The following is a 16,654-nucleotide window of genomic DNA, read 5'->3' as shown; positions in this document are numbered from 1 at the left end:
CTTGCACATGAACTTGTATTTGGCTAACAAAGCTGCTCAGCATCTCTGAGCACTCCTACCCCACTGAGACAGTCAAGGTGGTGTAGCATGAGCCAGCTCCCCGGTATAGACGAGGTGCCCCCCACCCCAGGTTTTGTTCAGCAGACCCAGGAAGAATGCACCTCTTTAATCCCCATCTTGCTGACTCTCTGGTCATCCCCCTGGTTCAGCCTTTCGCCACGAGTGATTGCTTTCCAGCAGGTTAGCAGGTGTCAGTGGTCTTGAGAAGAGCTTCTGTTGCCAGTCAGTTTGAATCTCCTCCTTTCCCTGGGGGGCTTCGGAGTGGGCTCTACCCTTGGCAGTATTGAGCACCTGCTGTGTGTGCACCGAGCAGCCTGCTGGGGCACCTGGGCGCAGAGCCCGCTCCCTCCCCTCACTCAGCACCTACAAGGAGAGCGGGAAGCTGCAGGACCTGGCCAGTGTAAGCTCCAAGCTGAGTGTGGTGTGGGCAGAAGAAGCCGAATAAATCACTGCAAGGCACTGACGAGGGCCTCCAGATCGGGGAGGGACACGGAACACATAGTCAACAAGGACTTTGCAGAACATGAAGGAATAAATCAGCCCTGGGTAAAGGCCTGGGGTGGAAGGAGGACCCTCTAGCTGGGGTGATTGAGCAGTTCCTCTTACCCCAGATCTGAAGTGGCTGAAAAGGACCTAAAACTTCACTGGCCTGCCCCCTCGGAGCCTCCCGTCCACCAACCCTTTGGGAGTCCTTTCTCTTCCCATGTCAGGAAGCAGGATCTGCACAAGGTTACACCGTGTGCTGAAGACACAGAGCCGGGATGGACGCTTCTGCGGTATTTTCAGGGGTCTCTTCCAGAACGTTCTAATGACATTTTATTGGAGCTAAACTGATGTATTTTAAAAGCCTCAGGGGAGCTGAAGGCACGGCCTTTGTTCAGAAAAGGGCCCACCGGAGAGCTGCCCTGTGCCTGCCCGGCAGCTCCATGCACACAGAAGAGGCTGATTTTCAGGCGCACTCTTGGAGGGGCCTCCTCAGCTTCGGCTGCTCTCAGCTGACTCGGTGACTCAGCACTTTTAGGATGAGCAAGAGCGCCCTCATAAAACATCCCTCCGTGCACAAACAGCCTCATTCTGACTTTTAAGGCGATGGGGTTGTCTCAACCGTCCAAGAACAATAAATAGCTTCGAAGGCCAGAAACATGACTCCTGGTGTTCGGAACCCCACAGCTGTATTTGCGTTTCCTTCACCATCCAGTTACTTTTAAGCGATTCCCCGGTCACAGCCCCGATCACAGAGAGCGAACCGAGATTTACTAGGTCTGATGTGTTTATGACCACAGACGTTTTCATGTCTTCCTTTAGCATATTCTAGTCGCTGTCCTGGAGGCCTTCCTTGAGAGGTATCTTTGCTGTCCCCATCTTCGTTTCCTCTTGGAGCATTTATTCTCAAACCCAGAAACTACTCTGTCTTTCTAAAAGTAGAATTCCAGGGGCGCCTGGGTGGTTCGGTCAGTTAAATGTCTGCCTTCAGCTCAGGGTCCAGGGATCAAGTCCGGCATCGGGCTCCCTGCTCAGTAGGGAGTCTGCTTCTCCTTCTCCCTCTGCCTGCCACGCTGCCTACTTGTGATCCCGCTCTCTCACTCTGTCAAATAAATAAAATCTTTAAAGAAATAAATAAATACATAAAAGTAGAATTCCAAAGGCCCTGCGGAGGAGGGGGAAGGCACCGGGGGCAGCGGGCCCAGGCCAGGCGGCACTGTTTACCTGTCCCCATTGTTGTGTTCCAGCTACCTTCTGCCACACCTCCTTCCATCCAAACCCGGCCTGGACACTCACGGAATGCGGCACCCCAAGGCCAACACCATTCAGAGAGTGTTTAAGATGAGTTTTGTTCCTGTCGGCTTCTGGCAAAGGTTTATAGCACGGATGCTGATCAGCCTGGCGGAGATGGACCTGCAGGTAGCTGCAGTTTCTGCTTGGGTGTGGGGGGGCGGTGCGCGCTCAGGGCACCTGGAGTCGTGCCCTCACGAGGAGAGGCCCTTTGCTGGAAGATCTTGACCGAAACCCCTTTTCCTGCAGCAAAGCTGCTGCCTTAGGCCCCGGAGGCCGGCATGAGCATAGCTGCCTTCTCTTCTGTCGGCCGGCAGGCCCCTTTGCGCCATCCTGTGAATACCAGACCAGCACCTAGCTGGTTCCGAATACGCGTTTTAGGAGCCGTGGTTGTAAAGCAATCCACACCAAAAATCCCCTGGAAGGCTTGTTAGAACAGAAATGGCTGGGCCCCCTCAGAGGTTCCGATGCAGTGGGTTTGGACTGGGACCCAGCATTTTTCGTATCTAACCACTGTCCCCGGTGATGCCACGTGTTTAGAGACCACACATGGAGAACCGTGGCTTTAGAACCGTGGTTTTGCCACTCGGGCGGTGCACCAGACTCCCCTGGGGAGCTTCTAACAGACATGGGCAGAGCCCAGGCTACCTGAATTAGGATTTCTGGGGGCGGCACCCAGGCGTTGGGAGTTTTTAGAGCTTGCCAGGTGATTTCACCGTCCAGTCAAGCTCGAGAACCACAGGTGTAGATCCTTAACTTGGTCTGGAAGCAATGAAGACCTGACCCCAGGAGTTCCTTTCTGTGGGTTCACCTGGGGGGTTGAAAGGAGTCCTGGCTGTCAATGTTAATTTCATGCAAAACAGTAACATGAAAATAGTATTTGGCTAGAGTGGTGTTTCTCAAAGTGGGATTCCTGGACCAGCAGAAGCAGCCTTACCTGGGAACTTGTTAGAAATGCAAATCCGTGGGCCCACCCCACACCCACTATTGTCAGAAACTCCAGGATGGAGCCCCGCGCTCTGTTTTTCACAAACCTTCCGGGGGATTCTGACCCACTCTACAATATGAGCACCCCTGGCGTAAACTTGGACTGTTGAATAATTGATGTTAAATTCAGCATGGGTTTATTTTTGCCACATTCTAATGAAAAGGCCCTTATGGAATTAACAACCCCGTGGCTAGATAAAGATATTCTTTGATCTTCCCATTTTACTGAAATGTTTAAAAAAAACAAAACAAAAATGAGAGTCTGAAAATCTAACTGCTGTGGCCCATGCTGGGGTGCGGGGACTTGTTTGCAAGGCTTGGGGGGCCCACTGATGATGGGAAGAGTGGGTACAGGAGCTGGCCGGTCTACAGTTCTGATTCGGTCACTCTGCCCTCCCTCTGAACTGTCCTCCTGCCGAGTTCTAAGTGGGAGGTCACAGAACACAGGGTTGTCATCGTGTGAGGCCTGAGCTCCCAAGTGGGCTCCGTGTGGGGGGTGGGGGGCCCAGCGGGCGTGGAGGCAGGCGCCCTTCCAGGCAGCATCCCTCCCTCCGAATGAGAGGGAAAGTCCCATTGAAATTCAGATGAGGAGAGGGAGTTCAGTTTCAGGAGTAATCAAACGCATACAAATTCAAGCAACAGATGAGATGCTGCCCACTTTGCACCTCTCAAATCAGCAGACTAAAGCCACATTGCCGGCCCCAGGAGCTTCACGTGTTCACATACTGTGGTCAGTGCATATATGGTCTAACTGTTTCAAAAGCGGTTCCTCGGTCCATATCCAGATCCTAAAAAAGTTCGGACCCTTTGACGCAATACTCCTACTGCTAAAAACGTGAGCAAAGGAAATCATTCGAAATCAGAGAACACTTTGTGACTTTTCATGGTTCATTGGCCCATTTGAGGGAGCGAACGATTGGAACAACCTAAATATTCAAAGAAATGAATGATCTGATTGGGAAGTCACTGTATTTCACAAAATACTGAGCTTTAGAAAAATGGCTTTTATATGAGTTTTGAATGGCATAAGAACAGTGAAGTTTTTAAAAGCATCCAAAATGAGAAATTTAGATAATTAGAAATAGAAAATATGGCTTCAGCTGTTTTCCAAATGTATACATAGACAGAAAAAAAAAAAAAATCCTGGAATAAAAGTTACCAAAGTCTCTCTGCTTAGTGTTAAGTTGTTTCGGGGTTTTTTTGTACATTTTTCCGTAATTTCTACATTTTCTAACATGAATTTTTGCTTGTCAAATCAGGGAGGGAAAAGGTTTGAAAAAGAAGAGCCTAGTATCAATCCTTTGGGAAAAATGTGCTCCCAGGGTGTCGTGGGGACCCTTCCAGATGATGCAGTGTTTAATTTGGCAGCAGGATGCGTGGTGCGGGGGAAGGGGGTGGGAAAGACAGGGGTCATTTATCACGACGGGGCCAGGCCAGCCTCTTCATAGCTCTGCCCCGGGGCCAGCGAGGAGGCGAGAATACTTAAGCAGGGTCTTTTCTCTGTCTTTCAGCTTTTTGAAAACAGGAAGAATACTAAAAGCAGACACAGGAAAGTCACCATTTATAGTTTTACAGGAAGCCAGAGAAATCGCTGCAGTACATTCAGAGTGAAAAGAAATCAGACCATCTACTGGCAGGAAGGGCTCCTGGTCACTTTTGATGGGGGCTACCTCAGGTAGGAATACTCGGGAATGCACCTGACGGGGTCACCATGGTGCCGTGGGAACAGCCCGCGTGGCGGCCTCCTCCGGAAGACCGTCCACTTGGGGTCCAGAGTTCTCCCAAGAGTGGCTTATCACGGCAGCCTGCTAGAAATAGGAGACCCTCCCCTGCAAATGTCCAGAGCTCCCTCATCTCCTCCCCGCTCCTCCTCTCCCCTGGCAGGACAGGAGAGATGAGGGAGGGTATGGTGACCACAGCCCAGGACTTGAGGGAAGTGGGCGGCCACTGAGCTCCGGGTGAAAGCCTCTGGCACCTCCGTGGTCACTTAGGTGACACCTACAGGGGCCTTGCTGCCATCTGGCCCTGTCCCGTGTCCTAAATGACGATGGCCCAGGTGACACCATGGATCCTCCACGTGACATAACAAGATCCATAACTTAGCTCCCTTTTCCTGGTTTCTTTCCTTTTTTGAGAAAGAGAAAGACAGCTCAAGAGGTTTAATAAGTGACTTCTAATCGGCTTTAATAAACACAAAAGATTATTTCGTATTTACATTGGATTTTTCAAAATATTCTTCAGCTCCATGAGAAGAGAAGGAGAAGGAGAAAGGATCTTCTTTTGAGGGCCTGACTTGAGCGGTTCTTGGTGCCTGGTACTTTCATATAGATGTACCCACTTAAAGCTCACAGCTGCCACCTGGCAAACGAGAATCTTGTAGTTCAGAGAAGGCAAGAACCTTCCCTGAGGTCACACCTAGGTGTCGATCCCTGCCTGAGCATCCCTTACTGCAAAGTCCCCGTGATGTCCACATCACAGGGCTGGGAAGTGGTGGGAGGACAAGGCAGGGTCACACACACAAGTACACAAACACAGGGGTCCCCCTCACTGTCCTGCCTGGGCACAGGGTCCTGGGGTAAGGGTGGGGGTGGGGTGGTCCCTGGGGCTTGGGTCTCAGCCTGGAGGCAAGGAGATCATTCCGGGGCCCTCCAAGGCCGGATCACAGTGGGCTCTTCGTTGCAGTGTGGAATCTTCAGATGTGAACTGGAAAAAGAAAAAAAGTGGAGGAATAAAAATCATTTGCCAGTCAGAAATGAGGGACTTCTCTGCCATGGCTTTTATCACAGACCATGTCAACTCCCTGATTGATCAGTGGTTTCCCGGTAAGAGAACGTTCTTGAACCAAGTCTTTGGTCATGTTAACATTTCTTTACGAATCAGGGCGGGGCTCATTATTTTGGGAGCAGAAGTCTCACTGGGATTCAGCGCACAGAAACCAGAGAGGTCCTACTGGCCCTTTGGCAGAATCCCGATCCCTGGGGGCATCCGGCTGTGACCTGGGTTTGGGCGCTACGGGGAAGACACGGGCCCAGACCCCACAGGATGTGTGCAGGCCTTAGCCTCGGGGCTGCCCACAGTGTGTGGGAAGACAGACAAGCCCTGGGTGCCCCACGTGGTCCAGGAAGACCCTCAGTGTGAGCTTCTCACGGGTCTTATTTACACAGTGAGGACAGTGCTGAAATCTGAGGGGACTCCATGGGCGGGGTGGGAAGGCAAGGGAGCCACACCTGTCGAGGACCCCCATTTTCCTTTCCTGCCTGCCCCCACCCCCAAATCCCAGAGGTGACCAACCACCCACATGGCCCTTTGATCAGCTTCTTCATTGACAGTCCGCCCAAAAAAACACTTTTTGGAGTGAAGCTTTTGAGGCCCTCTGTTTTGCTACCAGAGTGGGAACAAACCCGTGGGGTGTTCTGCAGGGAGGAGGCTGTGAGGGGCAGACCAGGCAGCCTCTTCCCCATGAGCCCTCAGCCTCTGAAGGCTGGCGGCTGAGAGAGCAGAGAATGGGTTTGGACTCCAAGACCTGCTTGGCCAGCGCCCTCACCTCCCTGAGCTGGCGTCTCTCCTGCCACATCACTGTGTCCCAGGACAGCGTCAGAGGAGATGCTTAAGGAGCATGGCAGGCCGTGCTCCGGATGCATGGTCTGGACACCGGGGCCTGGGGGCCTTCCAGGGCTGATGGGAAAGCTGACCTATAAGGAAAAACGCTTAGAAAGGGGCCAACAGGGACACTTGGGTGGCTCAGTCAGTTAAGCATCCTACTCTTGGTTTCTGCTTAGGTCATGATCTCGGGGTTCTGGGATAGAGCCCTGTGTGTCAGGCTCCGTGCTCAGCAGGAAGTCTGTTTGGGATTCTCTCTCTCTCTCTCTCTCAGATATATAAGTAAATCTTTTTTTAAAAATGAAAGAAAGAAAGGGGCCCAAGAGAAGGCAGTTTGGTGTGTGACTTGTGGCAGTTTGGGTATGTTTGGTCATCCAAGGAAGCCTCTAGACCCATATGAGCCTCCCTGGGCTTTTGTGATGCCCCGCCAACCAGTGAGCCCCATAGCAGGTGCTGGGGAGATTTGACAGCTTGGTGGGGGGGGGGGGGGCATTCGATCATCACCTGAGACAGGGCTGCTCAGGATGGCAACTGGCAAGATGTGTGACACACGGGCCTGCAGATAGCAGATGCGCCCAGAAGGTTCCAGGAGACCCCTCCTACCCTGCACAAGGCAGGCCATCAGCTCACCCTGAGGCGCCTTGGAGGCTACTTCTTTGCACCTCCTTTCAGAGTGTGTGGAAAAGCTGTGTGCTTTTGCCCCGGGGAACACAGGTAAAATGACTAGGTTCTGTCTATCTTATAATTTGTACTCATTTCTCCCCCCTGCCTTGCTCTTCTAGGAGGGATCATAGTAATTGCAAGCCTTATGTTTCTAATTTTAAGCTTAGCTCCTTATTGGTTGTGGTTCAGTTTCTGGAGCATGGCATAGCTCAGACGCAGCCTGCAGCATCCTGCCGGGGCCCAGCTGTGCAGGAGGGATCCCCAACCTCTCAGCCCCTCCTCAGCCAGCCCGCCGAGGGTCTAGACCACCCACCGGCTGTCCAGTGCATCCCTGACCTTTCCCGGTGCTGGGCTTTCAGGATCTTGCTCTCCAAAAAAAGAACCCAAGGATACAGTCATGGTTCAGCCACTCCCTAGGGTCCAGGCAGGAGCACCCAGACCCCCTCCTATGAAAAGCCCACCCCGCCTGGGTGCTGCTCAGGGACCCACCTGCGGCCGCCTTCATGTAAACTATCTCCTGCTCTGTCCCCATTTAGCCCTGACGGCCACAGAGAGCGACGGGACCCCGCTCATGGAGCAGTATGTTCCCTGCCCCGTGTGTGAGACCTCCTGGGCCCAGCACACGGACCCGAATGAGAAAGCAGAGGACGTGCAGTACTTTGACATGGAAGACTGCGTGCTCACAGCCATTGAGCAGGACTTCATTTTCTGCCCCAGACACCCTGACCTCCCCGTGCCTCTCCAGGAGCTGGTTCCCGAGCTGTTCATGACCGACTTCCCAGCCAGGTAGGCCACCGTGCCCCTCCTCTGATTCCTGCTTTCCTGCCGGCTCAAGGACGAGAAGGCGGATTCTCCTCGTGTTCGAGAAGGGGGCGCTCCCAGGCCTACAGCCTCATTTTCCTCTCTTGGCAAATGCTGATTCCTACCTGCTGCCCTCAGGGTGGGCATTTGGATCCCCTACATCTGTTCTTGCAGTGAGTCAACCTCTAACCTCAGATAATGACTGGGGAGAGAATGCTGGAGAAATAGAGAATGCTTTGTGGTCCCACCCAACAGGAAATGGTCACAAAATCCGAGTGCTGGGGAAAAGATGGACGGTTCTATAGTCATGGAAACCAGAAGCTATGACTCAGTGTCCCCGGAGATAATTTGACATTGGCAGTTACCAACTGTTTTGGAGTTATGAAGTCCTGTTGTTGTCTTAGTCAAAGGATTGCTATCTCTGGCTTCTTTAAAGAAAAGTAAACTTTTGGGGGGCAGTAGTAAGAGTATTTATATTCTCATTTTTCCAAATTGCCCCCCATCCCAAAGAATCCATGTGGAGTCCTCTGAGATATTGCAGGATTGGGGTCGGTCTATCAAATTAAGAAATTGCTTCCTACATTGGATGGTGTCCCCCCAGAGCCCTTTCTAGTCACCCCAGTTACCTCGCTGGTCAAAATGATAATTAAACACCGCTCTTCTGCAAAATGAGCTCCCTTTATTCCTAGAACTCTAACGTGAGGGCTATCGTTTCTCGGAGACCACGTGCCGAGTTGTGTAGATGCATGAATCAGATTTTTGGGAGAGGGGGGCCCAATGAGGCATCGTCAAATGTTAGGATTTTCATTTATTTGCTGAACCTTGTTGGGTTTTATGCCCCGACTAAATCTGGGCTGTGGCATCTCCTGTATGAAATCGGGAAAGTCAGATTGGTTTGGATCGAATGGCAGGCCATAGCATGGTTCTTCACTGAAGGTACTTGGCCGGTAGTTGAAAAGCCTGACAATGTGGACAGGATTCCCAGCCCAGCAGAGGGTCCCTGGAAACTTGAGCTGGGGCCCAGCTGGGGCCCTAAAGCATTACGCTCCAGGAGTTTCGGTGGGTCAGGGTTGGGGGAGTTACCAAGTATCCAGGGAGCCCTGTCCTGTGGCCCCGAGTTTACGGGAGTCCTAACAGAATGGCCTGAGGGATCCCCAGCATTCCTGCTGCTCCCCGTGCCCACTGGGGAGGCTCCCAAGGGCCCACACTGCCCAAGTGTGGTTTGAGGGGAGGGCACTTGGAGAAGAGCCCGGCTCCTCTGCAGCACCACCAAGGGCTCCAGGGGAGTGCAAAGCATGACGTGGAGCTGGGCAAAGGCTGAGCAGCTGCAGAATCTGTTCCTGGAAGGCATGGAAAATAACTGCCTGGTGGGGTCAGCCTATGGGGCCAGGATGGCTCCAGTGGAGGCACCTCATAGGCAGCTGGTGAGGGACCCAGAGAGACTCAGCAGAGCAGGGGGAGGTCCTGAAGTGGGAGGGCCTCTGGGCTGCCCGCCCCTCCCTCCCTGCCTCCTATCATCCCCTTCCCGCTCCCTCCTTCCCAGGAGTGACTTATGGTCTTTCCAAAAGCCCAAAAGAAATCTCCCCTTTACCTAGGATTAGAACACACAGACCAGGGAGGTCTAAACTCCCTGCCCTTGGGTGGAATCCTAGCCATCGACTGCACACATGGCTCATGCCGGTCAGAAGGCCTCCGCGGCCGCTTACATCATTCCTCGCGTAATAAAAAGAAATAAGGAAACAACCAACCTAGCAGTAAATAAATGCAGCTTGTCTGATGGATGCTAGCTCTCAAAGCACAGAATCTTTGGGAAGAAAACATCCAAAGGAATTTTCTGTCTATGAGGGCCACTTGGCCTGGCTTCCCCCGGTGCTAGCCACCATGCATGCCTACGAGGCAGTTTGCATTATGAGCCCACTTTACGGAGGAAACCCAGGCTTGTTGAGGCCACATAACCTGCGTACAGCCATGGGTTATCCTGGATCTGTCTGACCCCATGGGTGGCTTTGAACTATGACTCCCTGCAGTGGAAGAAATGACCAAGGGTGTCCTCACATCCACCCACCGCCAGCCTCTCCGGGGAGCGGTAAGGGACCGGTTAGGGAGGTCTGACCCGTGTGCTGTGTTTCTGGCAGGCTCTTCCTGGAAAACAGCAAGCTGGAGCACAGCGAGGATGAGAGCAGCGTCCTGGGCCAGGGCGGAAGCGGCACCATCATCTACCGGGCCCGGTACCAAGGCCAGCCTGTGGCGGTGAAACGGTTCCAGATCAAGAAATTCAAGAACTTGGCCAACGCCCCAGCGGGTAAACAGGGCCCCGTGTTGTTTCTTTTCAGACACGTGCTCCCACGGAAGACTTGGGGAGACTGGAAGAGGAGAGGAGGGGGGACGAGGCTAGCGGAGGGCCCTGGGCAGCCGACCTGCCTTGTTCCTGGCAGGATGTGGGATAGGCCTAAACGTCAGGCTGAGCAAAGCTTGGAAATTGTTTGGGGAGATTATTTTCTTGTCTAGATGTGAGCCCCCAAGAGCACGGGCCATCCCTACAATTTCCATCTGCTTCGTGGCCGTCACAGGCCTGGCACATGGTGGGTACACACTCAGACGTCAGGTGGACCCCTTACCCCGTAGGACCCCTCTCAGCCATCGCCACTGAAGGAAGGAAGGTGGCAGTCCAGGTGAACGGATGGGGAAGCCAGCATGCGCCCTCCTTCTCTGCCACCCACACGGAGGAGGAAGGAGACACCCTCTTGCACACCAAGCACAGCTCAGAGCTGCTACCTACCTAGAACAACCCATCAAGGCTCCACAGCCAGCCAGTGCGGGTACTGGGCGGCCCCCTCACTCCCAGCCGGCTGAATATCACACTTCTCACTACCCCCTGGCTTAGCATGTTCATCCTTATGATCATTAAGGTCGTTTACACTCTTGGTAGAAAAATCAGAATCATAGAGCGAGGTAGAGAAAGCAGATCAGAAAGGAAGAGACAAATTGTTACTATACGAAGAGAATGACTTCCTGCACAGAAAAATCCGAGAGAATCTACTGACAAATATGAGAGCCAGTAAAAGTTTCACGGAGGTGCCAGACGTGAGCTCAGCCTCAGAATTCAGCAGCGTTCTCGTGTATGGCAAAGACCCGTTGCTAGAATGCAGCAATTAAACTGTAAGGTGTGGAGGGATAGTGAATAGATACCGTTCAGTTGAGTTCTCATTTAAATCCTAGCGAGGATGTGCGTGCCTGTGTGTGAGAGAGAGAGAGACAGATCTCACTCACTGATTCTAAATGCGTATAAAGTGACAACATCCCAAGAACAGCTGGGACAGTCCTACAGAGGGAGGCAAAGGCAAGAGGCCTGCCCAGCAGATGTCATGACTTACACCCCTGCAGACATGAAGGCAGTGTGCTCTGGGGCTCGGCCAGGCCCGCCGGGGCGCAGACACAGCCGTGCATGTGGGGGGGAAGCTGGTACATAGCGGGGGTGACATCGTGACTTAGAGCGGAGAGGCGGACCGGTCGCTAATTGAGGCAGACCCTTGGGTCAGACTTTACGCCATAGTCAAAAAATAAATGCATAATGGGTTGAAGAGCCAATGTGAAAAACAAGTTTTATACTCAAAAAACAAATTTGGCTGGCCTACACACAGATCTGGCACAACTGATGCATTTTAACTGCCAAGGGTTTTTTTTTTCATGCTGTTTAAACCTCCGTGTCCACAAATCCCTGATTTGAAGACCTGAACGTAGGGGAGGAATAGATTGGGATGCAAGAGGACAAGCAGGGCCTGGTGGACCCCGCTTGGTGACCTCAGGGCCAGCCACAGACCGGTGGGTGGTGTCCCGCCCCCACTGACTTGGCAGGAGAGGCTCTTTGCGAGGGGGTGGGGGCCTTGGGCCGCCACCTTGCAGGGGTTACAGCGCAGACTGGAAATTGCCCCCTCCTGCCAATAGACCTTGCTCCTCTGACCTGAGATGATGTGTCACAGGCCCGTGGTGGCCCCAGGTTTCTCTCTGGCTGAGGAGAGAGTGCTGGTTCTCTCTTGGCTACTGGCGGGGAGTCGGGCGAGCATGCCCTCAGCATCCCTGTGGCAGCCGGGGCCTGGTCACCTTCCAGTCCTGCCGCTTGAGCCAGGCTCTGGGTGGCACTCAGGGATGCAGAACTGGAATAGGCTTAAATGCGGCTCCCCCGCAGCCCCTCGAGTCGCCGTGGGGCAGCTCTGCGTGTGGCAGGACCCCCACCCGAGTGGCCCTAGAGAGGGTCCCTGGGCAGCACTGATGGCCATGCTCTCCCTGCAGACACCATGCTGAGGCACCTGCGGGCCACGGACGCCATGAAGAACTTCTCGGAGTTCCGGCAGGAGGCCAGCATGCTGCACGCCCTGCAGCACCCCTGCATCGTGTCGCTCATAGGCATCAGCATCCACCCTCTCTGCTTCGCCCTGGAGCTCGCCCCTCTGGGCAGCCTCAACACTGTGCTGTCTGAGAATTCCAAAGGTACCAGTCGCGCCGAGAACATTCCAAAGGGATTGCCCGGGGCCCAGCCCAGCCAGATACAGCCCCGGGAGGCCAGGGAGCCCATGGCCGGCGGCAGAGGCCCCAGGGAAGCGGGATCCCTGGGGCTTCCCTCCTCCTGCCTGGCCTGGCCGACTGGGGCAGAGCCCACCTGCCCCACGGCTCCCCTGGCCAACTCCCTATGGGCGAAGAAAGGCACTTCACCAGGTCTACACCCTGAACGGTGGTGTTGGCAAGGCTGGAAGAGCTTATGGTTTAGAGTCAGACGGGACCACCTTCCAAGTCCTGGTTCTCTGCCATAATCCCGTAAATCAGTACCTCGTTTACTGGCCTGTAAAAGGAGGATGGTGATAGTCCCACTGAGGGGGGCAGTTGAGGGTCTCAAATGAGGCAGCCCAAGGGGGCCTGAGCAGTAGCCTCGTGCCCCCAAGCCCACCAGCCACGTAAAGCTCTCCTTTCCCCGGAACGCACAACGCGTGTCCACCATCGTTCAAACTCTGAGACCCTGGGGTCGGTTTTATCTTATTTTTTATTTTTTTTTTATTTTTATTTTTTTTAAAGATTTTATTTATTTATTTATTTATTTGAGAGAGAGAATGACAGAGAGAGAGAGAGAGAGCACATGAGAGGGGGGAGGGTCAGAGAGAGGCAGACTCCCTGATGAGCAGGGAGCCCAATGCGGGACTCGATCCCGGGACTCCAGGATCATGACCTGAGCCGAAGGCAGTCGCTTAACCAACTGAGCCACCCAGGCACCCTATCTTATTTTTTAATGAAATTTTAAAATAATTTTCCTCAGGAAATGAATAGGGAACTAACTTCCAAAGAGCTGACAGAAGGAGAGGGGTAGCAGGCTCTTGACTCAGGCAGAAGAAACGCATTAAACTCAAATCGTTTCTCCCTCAACGGAAGAGAACTTTTTTTTTTAATGAAGCTCTTATCCCCGCAACCCACCGCTTGACAGTAGAGCAAACTTGGCCTGCGATGAATTTTGAATCCTTGCCCTTTTAGTAAAAACACCAACAATTCCAGGCATGAAATACCATGAATGAAGCTATAACAATAAGCATCTCTCTCCTAAATACGGTTTTATTTCAGAAGGTCATTCTCTATCTCCACTGGCATTCAGCATGGGGAATGATGAGAAGTGTCTGTAGAATATAAAGTATCTGGGGAGAGAGAAGGTGAGAAAAGACCGCTGTTGTAATGGTAGTTTGGTATTTTTTTCTTCTTTGCAAAGATTCTTCCTTTATGCCCCTGGGACACATGCTCACCCAAAAAATAGCCTACCAGATTGCCTCCGGCCTGGCCTACCTGCACAAGAAAAACATCATCTTCTGTGACCTGAAGTCGGACAACATTCTCGTCTGGTCTCTTGACGTCAAGGAGCACATCAACATCAAGCTGTCGGACTACGGGATTTCACGGCAGTCATTTCATGAGGGTGCCCTCGGCGTGGAGGGCACCCCCGGCTACCAGGCCCCGGAGATCAGGCCTCGCATCGTGTATGACGAGAAGGTACCCACAGCCCGGCCCACTGTCAGCCCCATGGCACCTGCAGCTTCTGAGCTCTGTTTCCCCGGACACTCTCCTCTCCCTCTCCCTCTCCCATGCTCGACCAGGGGGGCTCTGGCTTGAACCAGAAATGCACAGGGGTCTGTGCCCACCTACGAATGTCAAGGTTAACTTCTCCTTAGCTTCAGGAACAGTGAAGTCTCCGACCTCTGAAGTCTCTAACCTTGATTCAGAGGCAAAGTCAAGGTGATACACAGCGGACAATGAGTCCAGGACAGAAATAGGTCTGCATTTGGCTCCCATCTCTGCCATTTAGACATATAAAATGGGGACAGTGGACCAGCCTCCTGCGGGCTCATGCGGAGCAGTCAGAATAAGGATGGCAAAGCCTCCTGGCCCGTAGGTGCTGTCCCCAGTGGCAAAGATGGCCGAGACAGCATGGCCAAAGCCAGGAAAAGAGAGTGAATTCTTTTTTTTTTTTTTTTTTAAAGATTTTATTTATTTGACAGAGAGAGACACAGCGAGAGAGGGAACACAAGCAGGGGGAGTGGGAGAGGGAGAAGCAGGCTCCCCGCAGAGCAGGGAGCCCGATGCGGGACTCGATCCCAGGACTCTGGGATCATGACCTGAGCTGAAGGCAGTCGCTTAACCAACTGAGCCACCCAGGCGCCCAAGAGAGTGAATTCTAACAGGACAAGCATGGACTCCCCGAGCAGCTGCATGGCCAGCCTCGGCCAAGATGTTAGCTGAATGTTTACCTTCTTCCCTGAAAGCTGTTTAGTAGATACAGGCAGGCAGACAAGCTGGAACCAGCTTCCAGCTAGTGTTAGCCCTGGTTCACCAGTCACCCAGCCCTGAAACTCCCCTGGTCTATAATTTTTCATTATTTGGTGGTTTGCAGATGAGTCATTGCCTAATTGCTTCAAGAATGACCTAAACAGCCTGTAGTCCCCATGCTGTACGTTACGTCCCCATGATATTTTATAACTGGAAGTTTGTACCTTTTGACCACCTTCAAATAAAAAAGGAAAGAGAATGACCCTAGTGGGGGTGCCTGGGTGGCTCAGTCGGTTAACCATCTGACTCTTGGTTGCGGCTCAGGTCATGATCTCAGGGTCACGAGACTGAGCTCCATTGAGTTAGGATTCTCTTTCTCCCTCTCCCGCTGCCCCTACTCCATCCCTCTAAGAAAAAGAATGACCTTAGCATGTGTGGGTTAACTCGTCACCTGCGGCTATTAACCAAAATAGAAAAGGCAAATCAGAGTAATAAAAATAAGAGCTTCTTAAGTAGCAGGTGATACAGACCAGGCACCTCGAAACTAAGATTATAACAGGAACCTTCACATTGAAAGCTCTCAGGCCTATGTCGGCCATTCTCCTGCTAAAACGTTACCTCTCGGCCCTCATGGAGGCCGAAACTAACTTCTCCTTTTTGGGCCCTTTGATGACATTAAAATTAGAGGAGTCAACATGCTGTGATTTAGGAGACATTCCCCCTTTATGATTTGCATATACTGCCCTTCTAGTGCCAAGCTCATTTAGCTGAGGGTCCATGTTCTCCTGCCTTTTCTTGAGTCTCAAGGATAAGGAGCATGGCATCCTTGGAGACCTTACCCAGTGCCTGATGGCTAGCAAGGTCTCAGTGTGTGTTTATTAGATGGATGGGTGGCTGGCTGGCTGGATGCATGGATGGAAAGAAGGAAGTATGGGAGGATGGATAGGCATATGGACAGAAGAACAGATCATCGGATGGCTGGATGAATGGGTGGACGGGAGTATAGATGGATAAATATGCAAAAGGGTAGGCAAATGGGTGCATGGATGGATAGATGGATGATAGATGAAGAAAAGTAGGGGGGGAAGGGGGAAGGGAGGGAGGAGGGAAGGACTGGAAGGTGGAAGGCTAAAGAGGCAGAATAATGGATGGTCAGATGGTTGGTTGGATGTCTGGACAGGTGGGGAGTGATGGATGCATTCATGGATGGATTGATGACCGTCTCCCTTTGGGCAGGATCCCTGGTCCGATTGTGTCTTCTGCTCCCTCCATCACAAGGCCAGCTTATGAAAGCTGCTGGGCCCAGGCAGGGGACCTGACTTGGCTTGCCTCTTTGCCCAGGTAGACATGTTCTCCTATGGAATGGTGCTCTATGAGTTGCTGTCGGGACAGCGGCCAGCACTGGGCCACCACCAGCTTCAGATTGCCAAGAAGCTGTCCAAGGGCATCCGCCCTGTCCTGGGACAGCCAGAGGAGGTGCAGTTCCATCGGCTCCAGGCCCTCATGATGGAGTGCTGGGACACGAAGCCTGAGAAGGTACCTGAGGGCCCGGGGCCTGGGGGCCTGGCACCTCCTGCCCCTGTGGTGGAGGCTCTGGATCTCCAGAGTACATGTGTATGTCTACTTGCCCATCCTCGCTAAGGGTCTAGAACGAAGGGGGCAACCCTTCTCTGCTCACCTCTTCTAGAAAGAGAGAGATAGATATTGCTCCTCATACATCCAGCTTATTTTCTTTGCATGCGTGTTACTCTCGGGAAAAATGAGCTCTCCTTTCCTCCCCAGCCTCTGTGTCACACCATCAGGCAAGCATAGCATCCCAACCCCTTTATAGCAGTAGAGTCCCCACGCGAGAGCAGAGAGAATGTACGCATCTCTGTCTAGAGTAATGGGGAGCAGGTTTGCTTGTGAGAGCAGGAATCATGATATCATTTTAAAGCTTAGCTGTTTGGGGGGAAGAGGCCAGTGGTTTCAA

The 16,654-nt window shown here is 52.7% G+C and overlaps 1 protein-coding gene across 6 annotated transcripts in view; it reads left to right on the top strand.

Annotated features, from left to right (window-relative positions):
• Nucleotides 1-16,654, top strand: part of LRRK1 (leucine rich repeat kinase 1) — a 121,706-nt gene that overhangs the window by 91,603 nt on the left and 13,449 nt on the right. For all 6 annotated transcript variants that reach the window (XM_035024001.1, XM_035024003.1, XM_035024004.1 and 3 more), the window contains 8 exons: nucleotides 1,791-1,962; nucleotides 4,332-4,495; nucleotides 5,503-5,642; nucleotides 7,620-7,869; nucleotides 10,020-10,186; nucleotides 12,175-12,372; nucleotides 13,631-13,908; nucleotides 16,024-16,218. In XM_035024001.1, coding sequence (XP_034879892.1) covers nucleotides 1,791-1,962; nucleotides 4,332-4,495; nucleotides 5,503-5,642; nucleotides 7,620-7,869; nucleotides 10,020-10,186; nucleotides 12,175-12,372; nucleotides 13,631-13,908; nucleotides 16,024-16,218 — 1,564 coding nt within the window. The remainder of the gene's footprint in view (nucleotides 1-1,790; nucleotides 1,963-4,331; nucleotides 4,496-5,502; nucleotides 5,643-7,619; nucleotides 7,870-10,019; nucleotides 10,187-12,174; nucleotides 12,373-13,630; nucleotides 13,909-16,023; nucleotides 16,219-16,654) is intronic.

This window comes from Mirounga leonina, unplaced genomic scaffold (assembly GCF_011800145.1).
Source record: "Mirounga leonina isolate KUSES-001 unplaced genomic scaffold, KU_Mleo_1.0 Mir_178, whole genome shotgun sequence".
In the NCBI taxonomy this organism is placed as follows: Eukaryota; Metazoa; Chordata; class Mammalia; order Carnivora; family Phocidae; genus Mirounga; species Mirounga leonina.
This window is presented reverse-complemented; position numbering and strand designations above follow the sequence as displayed.